This window comes from Hippocampus guttulatus, chromosome 3 (assembly GCF_054856545.1).
Source record: "Hippocampus guttulatus isolate MCC_2025c chromosome 3, RoL_Hgut_1.0, whole genome shotgun sequence".
In the NCBI taxonomy this organism is placed as follows: Eukaryota; Metazoa; Chordata; class Actinopteri; order Syngnathiformes; family Syngnathidae; genus Hippocampus; species Hippocampus guttulatus.
Genome location: NC_141263.1, coordinates 8234900 through 8249601, shown reverse-complemented (window position 1 = coordinate 8249601; position 14702 = coordinate 8234900). Strand labels below are relative to the sequence as shown.

General features: G+C 45.7%; 1 protein-coding gene across 1 annotated transcript in view; it reads right to left on the bottom strand.

The window, feature by feature from the left end:
* The window catches only part of adamts7 (a disintegrin-like and metallopeptidase (reprolysin type) with thrombospondin type 1 motif, 7), a 77483-nt gene that overhangs the window by 59468 nt on the left and 3313 nt on the right, over positions 1-14702 (bottom strand). The window contains exons 3-4 of the mRNA XM_086106855.1: positions 4393-4579; positions 3871-4070 (exon numbers count right to left, since the gene is read on the bottom strand). Of these exons, the coding sequence (XP_085962981.1) occupies positions 3871-4070; positions 4393-4579 (387 nt within the window). The remainder of the gene's footprint in view (positions 1-3870; positions 4071-4392; positions 4580-14702) is intronic.

Below are 14702 nucleotides of genomic sequence, written 5' to 3'. Positions count from 1 at the left end.
GTACCCTCTACAAAACAAATAAGAATTGCAGCTTTGTCAGCCTCTGGGCCACATGCTCTCCATCTGCATGACATCCTGAGGTTTAAATGTGCCCTTTGAATTCAACCAGCATAATTCTTCTATTCATTGGCTTCTGGTCTGGCCTCCATTTACGTTTTACAGTAGAGGTTTAGTGTGTAATGACTCACAGCGTACAGCTGAGCTGCAGGAACACAACAAACGTCTGAAGCCGACAACCTCAACACAGTGTCAGTAGGTAGACAATTGAACATCTGCTCACTGAGGAAGTCATTACTTATTGAAAGGACAGGGACAAAGGTGGGGAGTCTGGACGCTGCGCAAGATTGTTTTTATAAATGCAAACCATTCGCAGCTTGGCGGTTCAAAGCATCAGAGGATATGTGGGATAATGACAGCTTCCCCAATCTATTATTGTCTACAAAAACCAGAAGCTTCTCAGTCAGTGTACTCTCTTTCCTTCCCTGACATTCTGACTTCTGACAGTAGTTTAATTAGCTGCGGTCAGAGCAGACATGCAGTAAATCATTTCGGTGTTCATCTGTAATGTACGTCAGTTTACTGAACTCCAAACATGGAGGTAGTAATTACTGTGACTATAAAAGGCTAGCGAGTTAACTAACCACTCAAGTAGCTAAAACTTTGATTACTTACTGAACAACGATTTTTATTTTAGTTTTTAGTTCCACTCTCTTTGGGAGGTAATGATTTAACAATGAGTTCATAAGAACTTGTGAAATGCACGACATCAGATTGAGAACTGTTTCCAATGTCTTGTGCCTTTCATATACCCAAAGGCAAAGAACATAAAGTATTAGAAACGGGAAGCTGCATTGCAGTTACTAGTACCCCAGTATCTCAATAGTGAAGACAGTGATAAATCCATATCGATCACTAAGCATTACTTTTTACATGGATATGTGTGTATTTATACAGCTTCAGCGTAAATGCTACCATATTGGTTTTATGATATTGATTCAGGAAACGGCAAACTCAAATGTGGTTTCTTTTAACAGTTCCACATCTTTTGAATGCTATGCCTTTATTTTTAGCAGGTCGCCAATCCTCTGTCTCACAGATCACCCAATCATTCCATCTCTTATCAGCGGATTTTCTGAATCCTTATCAATCATACATACCATCTGCAATAAGCTTTTAATAATGGTTAGCTTAATCGGCATATTAACACGTCTGACAAAATGCTCAGAGTGTTTTTAGAACTGCTATGCTACATGAACAGCTTGTCACACAGGCTACCAAAAACAGAGGGCGCGCTGTGGAACTCATTATGACCTGCGGCCAATCGTCTGGTCCACCCTCTGCTGTTGAGCTGTCTCTGTCTGACTTCGAGTGTAGGTTTTTTTAACATCGCCAGTTTGAACCCTCAGAAGGCTCTGGTGGGAACGGTGAGAAAACTCTACCTGTATTCAAAAGCGGCGGCACATTTTATTGTGATTTTACAAAACACACACTTGCTAATAAAAAATAAAAAACGCACCCTTGTTGATATTCTACCTGCATACAGTAGACCTATTGGCTCCAATTTTAACAAAAGCAAAACCTGCACCACCGCGGGCAAATGACTAAATCCCAAATTAAAAAAAAATAATCCTAAAAAATTGAGGAGTGCAAAAAGGAGATGTAGAAAATACAAGCTGACAGTTCACCAAGAGATAATTGCACAACTCAAAGCCGATGCACTCAAATGCACTCAAACAGATAAGAATTACCCACGTTTCACAGCAAAAACAATCCCAAAATGCCTTTTCTACACCATTAATCATTTAAGCGGCAACAATTTTAAAAACATTCCCCTTATGACACCATCAGGGGCCCTTTGCGAGGACGTTGCAAGCTGCATCGGCGTCGTCCCATGCCCAGTGGGTTGAACCAAGTCGATTTTAATTTGAATGAAACCTGGTATCACTTGTTGATAGTGATGGCACAACACTACGTCTCAGGCATGGTTGAATTCCCTTTTCCAACAATACATGCTTTGTTAAGATTGGCCCATTTGTTCCAGAGACGAACTATATGAGTGCATGATTGGAATCAAATGTAATGGTTTGCAACTAACAATGCTGCCGATATAATGTGTAGAGTCGCCGACGATGCAACAAAACTACCTTAGCAATGACAATGTAGGACATCAACATGCTATAACGTAGGCGCTCAGCGCTAGCAGGAATCCATGGACCAAGTAGGCTATCCCATCGCGTGCAATTTACAGTACGGCACAGTATCAAATTGCAAACAATAACGCTAGGCTCATAACCGCGGCCGATATATTCTTTCAATCCCGATGTGTTTCGTCTCCACTCCATGTACAGCCGTTCAGGCAGATTTTCCGCATCCTGAGCACCTGGCTCGTACGTGTATGGTCCTTCCTTCCTTCCTTCCTGGGCAATCGGCCCCCGTCAGGGACTTGCCCCCCCCTCCCGGGTCCCACACCCGGTACGACTCTCGCTGGTGCCCCGCGAGGTTCACACTCAGTGCGGGCCCCGGAAGGGCCCTCGCCTGATTTTTGTTTAAGGAGGGTTGTGGGGCGGCTACTCCCACTTCCCTCCGTTCCAGCGGGGTGAGCCCTGGGCGCCTCACCTTCCGGTGAGGCCCCACCTCCTCCCCCGCCGGCTGGTGGGCATTTAGCCGCAACTGGGGCCCAAGAGCCCCGGCGTTCCCCCCTCGCGCCACTTGGAGGCATCCCACCACGCGAGGACGTGTATGGTCCAATCTTGCTAACAACCTCCTCTTCCTCCAACTCTTCATACACCTGGATCCCCTCAGATAAGCTTCAAACATCACTTTCCGAATCGATTTTGGACTTTGTACGCTTCCCATAGTGAGCACCGCTATAAGTGATGTCACACTTCTGGGTTTGATGATCGTCAGAAGCTCACTTCAGGAAAGATAATTGCTTTGTCAAATTTACGAAATGTAATTTTTTTTTAATGCATTTTGTTTAAGTACATTAGTTGTCACATAAAAATATTTAATTTGGGATTTTCTAAAATTACTTCACAGTTGACCATTAATTTTATCCCAAACATCAAGAATGGACCCAAAACAGGATCTTACCATTTTAAGAATATAGCCAGACTCCGCCTGATTCTCTCTCAAGCTAACACGGATGGATGTGCTGGTTGAACACGAGTCACCTCTCAGTGTGGATTGCTCCCACAGAATGTTTTTCTGGATCCTCGGTGCCTTGTCATGTCTCCACACATTCACTAAACATATAGGTATGTGGGTGTGCGTTTCAATGTGGGGATGGGAGAGGTGTGCTCCTGTGTATATTTTGTTTTTTATTTCAACTGATTGTTTTTATTTCTGTAAAGCACTTTGTGTTGCAATTTATAATGTATGAAAAGTGCTATACAAATAAAATCTGAGTTGATTTTGATTTAATATTGTGGAGCTATGTTTGCTTGACACAACACAGTTGCACAAGGGGCCAAAGATGATTAAGATGCACATATGACATTTAAATACAAATGCTAAATTATTCCTTTTTCTTATTGGCAGAGCGTTAACATACGCTGGCTCACCTGTGGCGACAAACGTCTGTCTTCCATGAATGTCAAGAGTCTGCACATTCATTCAGGCAATTGGCTGCTTACAACAGTTCCAAGTCATGCTGACTCTCACTTGCAAGCTGCATTTTAATAAGTTTATCTCAGCCTTGTGATTGACAAGTGGCAAGACCACCTCTCATCCTAACTCAGCAGGTGATAGACTCAAGCTTCCGTGTGATGCTGAACATGAAAACCTTGGTCGAATGTTGATGGATGTAGCTTAACTGATGTTAGAAACACAAAACTAACATTTTTGATTACATTTTGATTTCATACTTACAATGTTCATCACAGCAAGAATGTAGCTTTCGACACCTTTGCTGCCGTGGTATTCCACCATTTTTGGGTCAGCCACCACCAGTGTTTCCACCCACTTCTCTTTGCTGATGGAGCGCCGATGGATCCTTCTCTTCTTTCTGTCCTGGCGCTGCTCCCAGTATTCTCGCTTTCTCTCAATCGCTTCCAAACTGTGATGGGAATCTAGATAGCAAATGTGAGAGATGACTTAAATTGCTAGACACTCTAGTAACATATGCACTCTTGTATAGCCTACTAGTATCTACTCTAATGCAGTATGAAAGTAATGGTAACAGTAAAAAAAACTAACAAAAAGTATAGGCAAAACACCGTGTGATTTTTTTTTGCTGAAATCTTGCTGTAAAATAGACTTAACAATCCTGCATTTGGAATGACACTAACGTGTTAACCTACTGATCCAACTGTGTTGCCACATTTCAAGTGCTGTAAAAAATGAGTGCTGTCCTTTGCAGTTATGTATGTGCAATGTAAAAAGGACACTTACTTTTGACTCCACAGGAACCGTTAACTGCTTGTTTCCCTGAGGTGGGCTTTAAAAGTGGACTCCAGGATGACGGGACGGAAACATGGCGTTTAAAGATGGCATGGGCCTGAAGTGCCGAGGGCTCATCATGCGACCTTTCCAGAGGCTGGATGAAGAACTCTTCATTTGACAATTTGAACAATCCTGTCTGAAGAATGAAGGGTGAAACATCAACTCTCCAAGTAAAGCAGCGACATTTTCTGACTTTTAAATCAAAACTAAAACGGTAATTATGGGACAACATGAATATTCAAAATATGAAATTGTTTAAATGTACATTTCTTGGTCGGTTTAATTTGCACTTAATATAGAGATGTCATTTTTAAAACCAGCAACCACAACTTTGGGTATCTGTACAGAGGCGTGTGTGTGTGTGTGTGAGACAGAGTGATTGCCGAATGAGTACCGTGTGTCTACCTGGAAATGTTTGTTTGCTTGGTACAGGATAGAGGAGGAAGGGTACTTTTGTTTCTGTTAACCGCTGCGTTTTTACCATCAGCGCTGCAAGTCTACCTTCATTAATTGCACATTTTAAAAATATTTATTGAAACAGCCAAAGGCACACCAACAAATTACAATGACTACATGCTGGATTAAGTCTATCATCAGACAGAGCCCGGTGGTTGACTGGATAGTGCGTCGACCTCACAGTGCAGAGGCTTCGGGTTCGATTCTGGCTCAGGCCTTCCTGTGTGGAGTTTGCATGTTCTTCCCCTGCCTGTATGGGTTTTCTCGCACATTCCAAAAACATGCATGGCAGGTTAATGGAACACTCTGAATTGTCCCTAGGTGCGAGTGTGACCGCAGATGGTCGTTTGTCTGTTTGTCTCTGTGGGCCCTGCGACTGGCTGGCAATCAATTCAGGGTGTCCCCCGCCTACTGTCCGAAGACAGCTGGGACAGGCTCAAGCATGCCCTGCGATCCTTGTGAGGATAAATGGATAAGAAGATGGATGGATGGACAGAGCCCTGTTATTGCAATCTGAGTGACTAATTTGGTTTTTGGGTAGTCACATAACAGCATCAAATGGTAATCATGTTCAGTTTGAATTGACACTGTCAGAGGGGGTTTCACTTAATAGTTGAATATTGAGGTTGTAGCTCGTATTAGTGTACAACCACACTGAAATATACTCAAATATATTTACCGGTACACTATTTAACGCTATTCATGTAACCAAATACATAAGTGAATATTGGTGGACTTAATTTTGTGGTCAGTGCCTATATACAGTACAGACAATACAACAGACAAATACACCTTTCCTGTGTTATGGGATTATAGTTTTCTTTGCCAAGACACGGGTCATCGGGGCCGCCTTCTGGAGCCAGGCCTGGAGATGAGGCTAAAAGACAAGCATTTGGTGGATGGGCCTGCACTCGGATTCAGATTCAGAAAACTTTATTTATCCCCATGGGCAATTAGAGTTGTATGAGAGCGGCTTATTATAGAGACAGTCAGAGCAAAGGAAAAACATAGGATGAGAGTAGGGCTGTAGTGGTTCCAGCAACAAAGCAGTATTGCACATCGAGCAGTATTGCACAGTAAGGACACAGTAAAGACAGTATTGCACAGTGAAAACAGGATTGCACGTCAAAATATTGCACCGTAAAACCGTATTGCACAATGGGGCGTGCGAGTCTGTGTGAAGGCGGGGGGGGGGGGGGGGGGGGTGTCAGGGTTCCTTGGAATCAGAATCAGAATCATCTTTATTGGCCAAGTATGTAGAACACACAAGGAATTTGACTCCGGTATAACACGCTGCATTAGTATCATCGTAAACAAGGACATGACAAATAGGTATGGAAGGACATTTCGTAGTGTAAGTGAACCGTAGTGCGGTGGTACCACCCACTGACGACTGTGAGACAATGTGCAAGGTATCAAGCAGAGCTAAAGTGATCAGTGGTAGAATACAATACAATAAAAATTGGAATAAGAGTTTAAGAGGAGAACAGCCTGGGGGGACGAAGGGGGATCTCCTCCTCGCTGTCCTGCAAGCTGGGAACCGCAGCCTGAGGCCGGACGGCAGCCATTCGAACGCGGGGAAGAGAGCATGTGATCTGAGCAGCCAGACCACGGATCTGCTGCTCACACACTGCAGTCAGAGGGCGAGTGGGCTCGAACAGGCTCAGCCCGAAAGGACAATGTGGTTCCCCCTTCTCATGGGCTCACCACCTGTGAGAGTGATCATAGGGGTCGGGTGCAACGTGAACTGGGCCGAGGCCGAAGACAGGGGCCTTGACGGTCCAATCCTCGGCTATAAAAGCTGGCTTTCGGGACATGGGATGCTACCTCTCTGGCAGGGAAGGACCTTGAGCTGGTGTGCAAGGTCAAGAAGTTCCGACTAGACATAGTCAGACTAGCCTTGACATGTAGCTTGGGCTCTGGTAGCAGTGCTCTTGAGAGGGGTTGGGCAATCATCCACATTGAAGGTGCCCATGTCGAGAGGCGCCAAGCAGGTGAGAGAATCCTTATTGCCACCCCGTGCTGCACATATTTAAATGACTTTTTTGAAATACATATTATTTTGCAATATGATAGTGGGGGTATTAAGAGGTGCATAAGATCACCTCAGTCCCCCTGACAGGCCTAGGTCCCAAATGCACCACCCACCCATAGATGCAGAGAGTCAAAGATATGTCATGCTAAATAAATAAATAGGACAAGACAGCCAGACATGTCACAGAGACAAAGAATTCTAAACAAATGCTCTCCTTGTGCATCATCCCTTCGAAGGACGAATATGCATGATAATGTGTGTCTCAAAACAGCAATGCTCAGATACTCAGCCAGACGTCATGACAAGTAGATTAGTGTAAAAATAACAAAATCAAAAGCCTTTTTCCATCCATCTACTCTCCCACTTATCCTCAGTCGGGTAGTGGGTGCGGTGGAGCTTACTTTGGGTGTGAGGCAGGGTACACCCGGGTTTGGTCACCAACCAATCGCAGGGCACATAGAGACAACCGTTTCCACTAACAGTGAAGACAGTTTCGAGTCTTCACATAACCAATAGTGTCAGCATGATGATCCCAGATCATGGATAATGGTCCATATCATGGTGGACCAGCCTGGACATCACAACTGTCATGTGCAGAGGAAATTATCAGGCATGTTTATTTCCATACTTATGTGACTATTAAATATAGAGTTGTGTTTTCTGTGGAAAGTGTCTCCACCTATGCAAGAAAATGTGTTCAACTAATCGCAGATGACACTAAGCAAATGCTACAACCCTCAGCCAGCTTTTTACCAAATTAGAATGTACTTCTTTTCATTTTACTACACAACAGCGGAGGATGCACATCTGCAAAAGAGCCTCAACATTTCTTTCTGTTACTTTTACTGCAAATTAAAGTTTGCGGAACATCGAGATTAATTTCAATATATCATGTATTGTTAAAGTAAGTGGATAGAATTTTTATTGTGTTTTTAATGGGGTTTTTTTTTTGGTTTTTTTAAGTTTCGTTGACTTGAGTGGTGTACTTTGAGATCAGCGTCTTGGTTAAGTTAGTGTGGCCATCACATGACACATGCATCTGTCACGGCGATGTCATCATGTACTGTAAAATAGTGGTGCTCCAATCGGTCGCCCACCGATTGTAATTGTCCAATTTCCATGGAAAGGTATGTGATTGGCATATGTGGACCAATGCCTTTTAATACCAATCACAAAAAAGGATCATCCGCAGCATATATTTTGCAGTCGGCAACCAACAAGACTTTAGTCTGGCGTAATGTGGCATCCACTCCCCCTTTCCCGAACACTGCACGTTACAGGCCAAATCAGTAACAGAATCATATATTTGTGCATTTTCTGCAATGTTAATTTGAAACAATGTCCTGTTTGTGTATAATGAAGGGATGTACTGTATATCTGGATCAATTTCTAAAAAATGCGATTCATCATTTAATTGAAAAAATAATTGAGAGATGAATTGATTATGAGACTAATCGTGATTGAGGAGCTCTAAAATTTAAACACTGCAAAGCTGATCCATGTGATCGGTATTTTCGATCTCACTGGAACACCCCTGTCGTCAACCGTACACTCAAAGCAATTGTCCACTCCTTAACAAAAGCCAATGACCAAATTGTGGACTATAAAGGCTGATAACATTTTCTTCTAGTATAACACATTTCAACGAATGATTGCATATACTTTATATAATCTCTCAACAAATTGCATTGGTCTCCTCTCAGAAAACTGTTTTGTGTACTGTACTCATTCATTCATCTTCCGAACCGCTTCATCCTCACTAGGGTCGCGGGGTGCTGGAGCCTATCCCAGCTGTCTTCGGGCAGTAGGCGGGGGACACCCCGAATTGGTAGCCAGCCAATCGCAGGGCACACAGAGACGAACAACCATGCACACCCTCACTCACACCTCGGGACAATTTAGAGTGATCAATCAGCCTGCCATGCATGTTTTTTGGAATGTGGGAGGAAACCGGAGTACCCGGAGAAAACCCACGCAGGCCCGGGAGAACATGCAAACTCCACACAGGGAGGCCGGAGCTGGAATTGAACCCGGTACCTCTGCACTGTGAAGTCGACGTGCTAACCACTGGACTACCGGGCCGCCCCGTACTGTACTGTACAGTGTAATTAATTACCTTATACACCAAAAACTCTCCAATGCCCATGTATATCCATATGGAAAACACATCCTGCGTTGCATGCACTCTGGCTGGAAAAAAAGAACTAGAGCCAGACACATGAAACCTTGAATGATGAGTCAAAAAAAAATCGGTTTACAATTTCTCATGCTTGAATGCAAGTCTGAACCTAGGGGGCCCAGCCAGACACAGCCTGAAAAGGCAACATTGGTCACCATTCCCATGGGCTCACAACTTGTGGGAGGGGCCTCTGTGAGCTGGGCAGTAGCCAAAGGCAGGGATCTTAGTGATCGGCTCCACCAGCTACAGAAACCGGCTCGAGGAACATGAAACCCCGAGATATTATCATACCGAAATTGGATGTTGATTCAAATTTGACGACTGGGCATTAGAGCAAGCCCACCCCTAAAACCTCTGAAGGTGGTGGTTTCCCCTGCTAGGGATGGACCTGGTAACAACAAATTAAATGTTCATAAATTAACCAGACCAATACCACTGCTTTTTTTTCCTTTTCTTTTTACAGAGGTGGGGGGATTGTTTGGATGAATAATGCAGAGCATCCACTCTGATGTTGCGTCTTTATTTTTCATGTGAATCAGTTGGCCTGAAGGTGGTGGTTTGCCCTGCTAGGAATGCACCTTGTAACCACAAATTGAATGTTCATAAATTAAACAGACCAATCCCACTGGCTTTGTTTACAAATGTCGTTTACCTGCCTCTGGCAGGTATGTGGGGTAGAAGTGGGGGCATTGTTTGGATGAATAATGCAGAGCATCCACTCTGATATTGCTTCTTTATTCTTTATGTGAATCAGTTGCCCTGCAATTGAATTCATAAACCTCAACTATCACGATCTTTGACACTAACAGAGGAAATAGTTTAAAAAATAAAATACCCGCCCTTCGAACATTACTGTGTTCATTGTCCCCATACAGTACATGATGGAACTGGGATATTTTAACAAAGAAGTCACTCACCGTTAGGGCCGTCACAGTATTTTTTTCAGGCCACTATATTTTCCCCACAAACTATCACGATAAACAATAGTCCCTTTTTTTTTCATGTCACTGATATATTGAGGATTTTAGAGTAAAAATACAGTAATTAAAGTAGCCTACTGTGATTGGCTGGCAACCAATTTAGAGTGTACCCCACCTAATGTCCAAAGTCAGCTGGGATTGGCTGCAGCATGCCCGCGACCCTTGTAAGGATAAGCGGTGTGGATCATGGGTGCGTAAAATAAAAGTGTCCTTTTTACTCAGCAGGACATAGATCTGACAGTCATCCGCATTCAAGCAATACCACATTTCCTTAAGTTGTAACCCAATGGGAGCAGAGACAGCGAGAGCAGCAGAGGCTCCAGAATTAAGCCCTGTGGAACACCACACGACAGTGGGGCATTTCGTGACTCACAGCAACCAAGGTTAAAAGGTTATGTCAGCTAAATAAGATCTGAACCACTCAAGGGTGCTACCGCCAATTCCCACCGGGTGCTGCAAAAGAGGTAACAGAATACTGTGATCCACTGTATCAAATGCTGCAGTTGAATCCAATAAAACCAGACACACATAGTCGCCGGTGTCATTTGTGATGAGGATGTTATTAATAACTAACAGGGCTGACTCTGTGCTATGCATCATCTTGAAACCAGACTGGAAGACGTCCAAGAATGATTTTAACTGCATGTGCACCACTTTTTCAAGACTTTTTAAAATGAAAGGTAGCTTGGAAATGGGCCTAAAATTTGACAGTACATCATGATCTTGGGCATGTTTCCTGAGCAAGGGTTGCACCATAGCCTGTTTAAACTGTTGGGGAAGGGTACCATAAGAGAGACTGCTGTTGGTAATGGCCAAGCCGGATGTACCAATACTTGGGAGAACCTTCTTAAAGAAATGCGGAGGAACAGAGTGACAAAGGAAGCCAGATGGCTTCATCTGGCAAACTACATCCTCTAAAAACGTCAAGGAAATAGCTTCAAAAGAATTTAACACAGCTGAACACGGAACATGGATAGAGGGGTCAAATGTGGTATTTGAAACAAAAGTCCTAGTTGTAGAAACCTTATCAATGAAAAACTGAAGGAATGCGTTACACATTTCCGAAGAAGTGAACGGTCTCAGCAAATAGGCTGAGGTGGTTTAAGTACAGAATCAATAGTTTTAAATAGTACACAAGGGTTTGGACGGTTAGCCTGAATTAGACTTGATTAATGTTCTATTTTGGCCTCTTTAACTGTGATCTGGTAGTTCGGTGAAGGCCCTCGTTATCGAGGAATGCGGCCCCCAGGACAAGGCAACGGCTCCTGGTGCTTGTGTCTCCGATGACTGTGGAGGCCCAGTCTTCCCCGAAAGCCCCGCCCGCAGGATTGACAGAAGTGGGTTGGGGGGCCGGGCGGTTGCCGGGCCCTCTCCTTCCTCCGCGCTCGCCGGTCCTCCTCCTCAGCGACGCGTCGAGTCTCGAGGACCTGGACCCCGCCCCGCACAGCCCCACGCCAGGCCGCCCGATCCGCGGCCAGGTCAGCCCACTGTGCCGGGGGAATCCGGCACCGCTGAAGATGACCCTTTAGCTGGTCTTTGAATCGTCTTTTCGGGCCACCGCGGGGACGGGTGCCCTCCAGCAACTCCGCGTAGAGGAGCTGCTTCGGGAGACGGTCGTCGCTCATCCGCTGCACGTGGCCGGCCCACCGCAGTTGGGCCAGGGTGATCATGGCCTCGATACTCGTGAGGCCAGCCCGGGTGAGGATCTCATTATTAGTCACTCTCTCCTCCCAGGAAACGTTGAGGAGAGATCGGAGTCGTCCTTGGTGGAACCTCTCGAGCCTCTTGATGCTGCTCCGATAGAGGGTCCAACATTCGGCGCCATAGAGAAGGGTCGGGAGGACGACAGACTTATACACCATGATCTTCGTGTTGGTGGAAATGGCGTGATTCCTGAAGACCCGACGACCGAGGCGTCCAAAGGCTGTGTGGGCTGCCTGGATACGGTAAGTGAGGTCCTCCGTGAGGCCGGTGTCCTCCTGGATAATGCTGCCCAGGTAAGGGAACGCCGAGACCTGCTCGATGGGTTCGTCGTCTATGGAGATTTGGGGTGGACGATGGTTCAGGTGGAGGGTCTTTGTCTTTTTGGTGTTGACGGAGAGGCCAAAGGTCCTGTACGCTGCGGCGAAGCCGTCCGCGATGAGCTGGAGGCCCCCGGAGGAGTTGGAGACCGCAGCATTGTCATCAGCGTACTGGAGTTCGCTGACGGTCGTGACCATGGTCCCCCGCCTGCTCCTCAAACGGCTGAGGTTGAAGAGCGACCCTTCAGTTTGGTAGCGTAGAGTGATTCCGTGCTCCTGGACAGGGGTGACGTGGTGGATGAGCGCGGCGATGTAGAGGCAGAACAACGTCGGCGCCACCGTGCAGCCCTGTTTGACTCCGGTCCGAACCGGGAATGGGGGAGTCATTTCGCCCTGAGTCAGGACGCAACCCTTCATGCCGTCGTGAAACATCCGGATGAGGGATATGAATTTGGGGGGGCAGCCTTGACGTTCCAGCACTTTCCAGAGTGCTGCTCGGGGCACAGAATCAAACGCTTTGGCCAGATCATAAAAGATGGCGTGGAACTCCCTCCGCTGCTCCCGGCACTTCTCCAGGAGCTGTCTGGCGCAGAACACCATGTCCGCGGTTCCCCTTCCTGGACGGAAGCCCGCCTGGGACTCCGGAAGAACCCGCTCAGCGAGACAGGTGAGTCGGTCGGCCAGTATACGACAGATGAGTTTTCCAGCAGTTGACAGCAGCGAAATTCCACGATAGTTTCCACAGTCGAGTTTGTCGCCCTTCTTGAATATCGTGACGATGACGGAGTCCTTCAGTTCCCCAGGCACCGTCTCCTCGACCCAGCATTGAAGGATGAAGGTGTGGAGGCGGGTGAGGCGATGTGCACCCCCAGCTTGTAAAAGTTCTACGGGGATGTCGTCGACTCCAGCAGCTTTGTTCTTCTTCATCCTCCTCAGGGCTCCGGAGATCTCCCGGAGAGTTTGCAGCTCCGTCATCCAGTGTTGCACGGGGAGCTGGGGGACAGGATCGAGGAAGCCGTCTATTGCGCATGTCGGACGGTTCAGGAGCTCCATGAAATGCTCCTTCCATCGCTGGTGAGTATCCTCCTTTTCCTGCAGGATGGTGCCGTCCTTTGCCTTCACAGCCATTGGAGGACTGTGAGCCGGACCGATGATCTTCCTCGTTGCTTCGAAGAAGGATCTGGTATCGTGACGGTCAGCGGAACTCTGCATTTGGTGGGCAAAGTTGACCCACCATTGATTTTTGGATCCTCCGGAGTTTTAAATAGTACACAAGGGTTTGGACGGTTAGCCTGAATTAGACTTGATTAATGTTCTATTTTGGCCTCTTTAACTGTGATCTGGTAGTTACACGAGCAGCGTTTCCAGATTTGATAAGACATGCAACTCGTCTTTTTTGCACGAGCGTTCGGCTTTACGGCACTCCTGCTTAGCTGTGCCAGTTCTGTCACTAAACCAAGGCTCAGGTTTAGGTTTTTGACAGCAGAGTTTTTAATCGATCCACCGAATCCAGGAGAGCATGGCAGGATGAGTTGAACCAAAAGGTGAGTTCCTCTGTGTTTGAAGAGGGCACGCCAAGGTTATTTATTAAATGTATCAGAGAACTGACCAGCAGTGAGAGGGTTAAAAATTCGCCGCTTGCACTCTGGAGCGGCAGATTTAACAGCAGCATGCGATCAAACAACATCAAAGAAAACGGTCATGTGATCAAAAATCATATTGTCCAAGACTTCCAAGTTTCACACCAAAAGACCATAAGCAAGATAAGGTCCAAAATATGTCCTTGTTCATGTTTCGGTCTGGTCACATATTGTGAATAAGTCTTAAAAAGTCCTTTGCTAATGTGTTTACTGTCTTTCGGAGACATGCGAATATGATCTGTTGTATGGCTCTATGCCCAGTGATTGACTGGCGACCGGTCTAGGGTGTCGTTTGACTTTCACCCTAAGTCAGCTGGGATAGACTTTCAGCACCCCATGACACTAGACAGGGTAGCCCAAAAAAATGGATGGATGGATTTTAACATGCGTATGGACAGTTTTCAACAAATAATGGAAAATGATGTCTGGACTCTTAACAGCTTTACACTGGAACAATTCATCAACTTCTTTACCCACCCCAACAGCCAAACCCGAATCTCGCCTTTAGTTCTGGTCTAACCGGGCTTAACCATATTTGACCATCTGTTCACTTCCTTCAATGTAATTTTACAAGTATCCAGAACTAACCCGTATCTCATTCTGCAGCATCAGGAATGTTGAGCACTCTTCACTTATGAACATACGCAGGCATCTTCACAATCCAGATAATCTATCCAACCCAAAGGAACTGGTTTCCCACAACAATAATACCAACTCATAATATTCCTTTGCCCTGATGCAATTCATCTTGTAATTTCGTCAAACTCAACAGTAGAAATGGGAATCGAAAACACTTTTATTTTTGTTTGAACCTGTTCCTAGTCACGTGATTCCAATGCTTGGTTCAGCCCGAACATGAAACATCGTGACGAGTGTTTCATGTGTTAGTTCGTGGGGGTGACGATTGCAATGGGGTTGCAAAGAACGCAGAGGAGGAGGCGTCTGCCT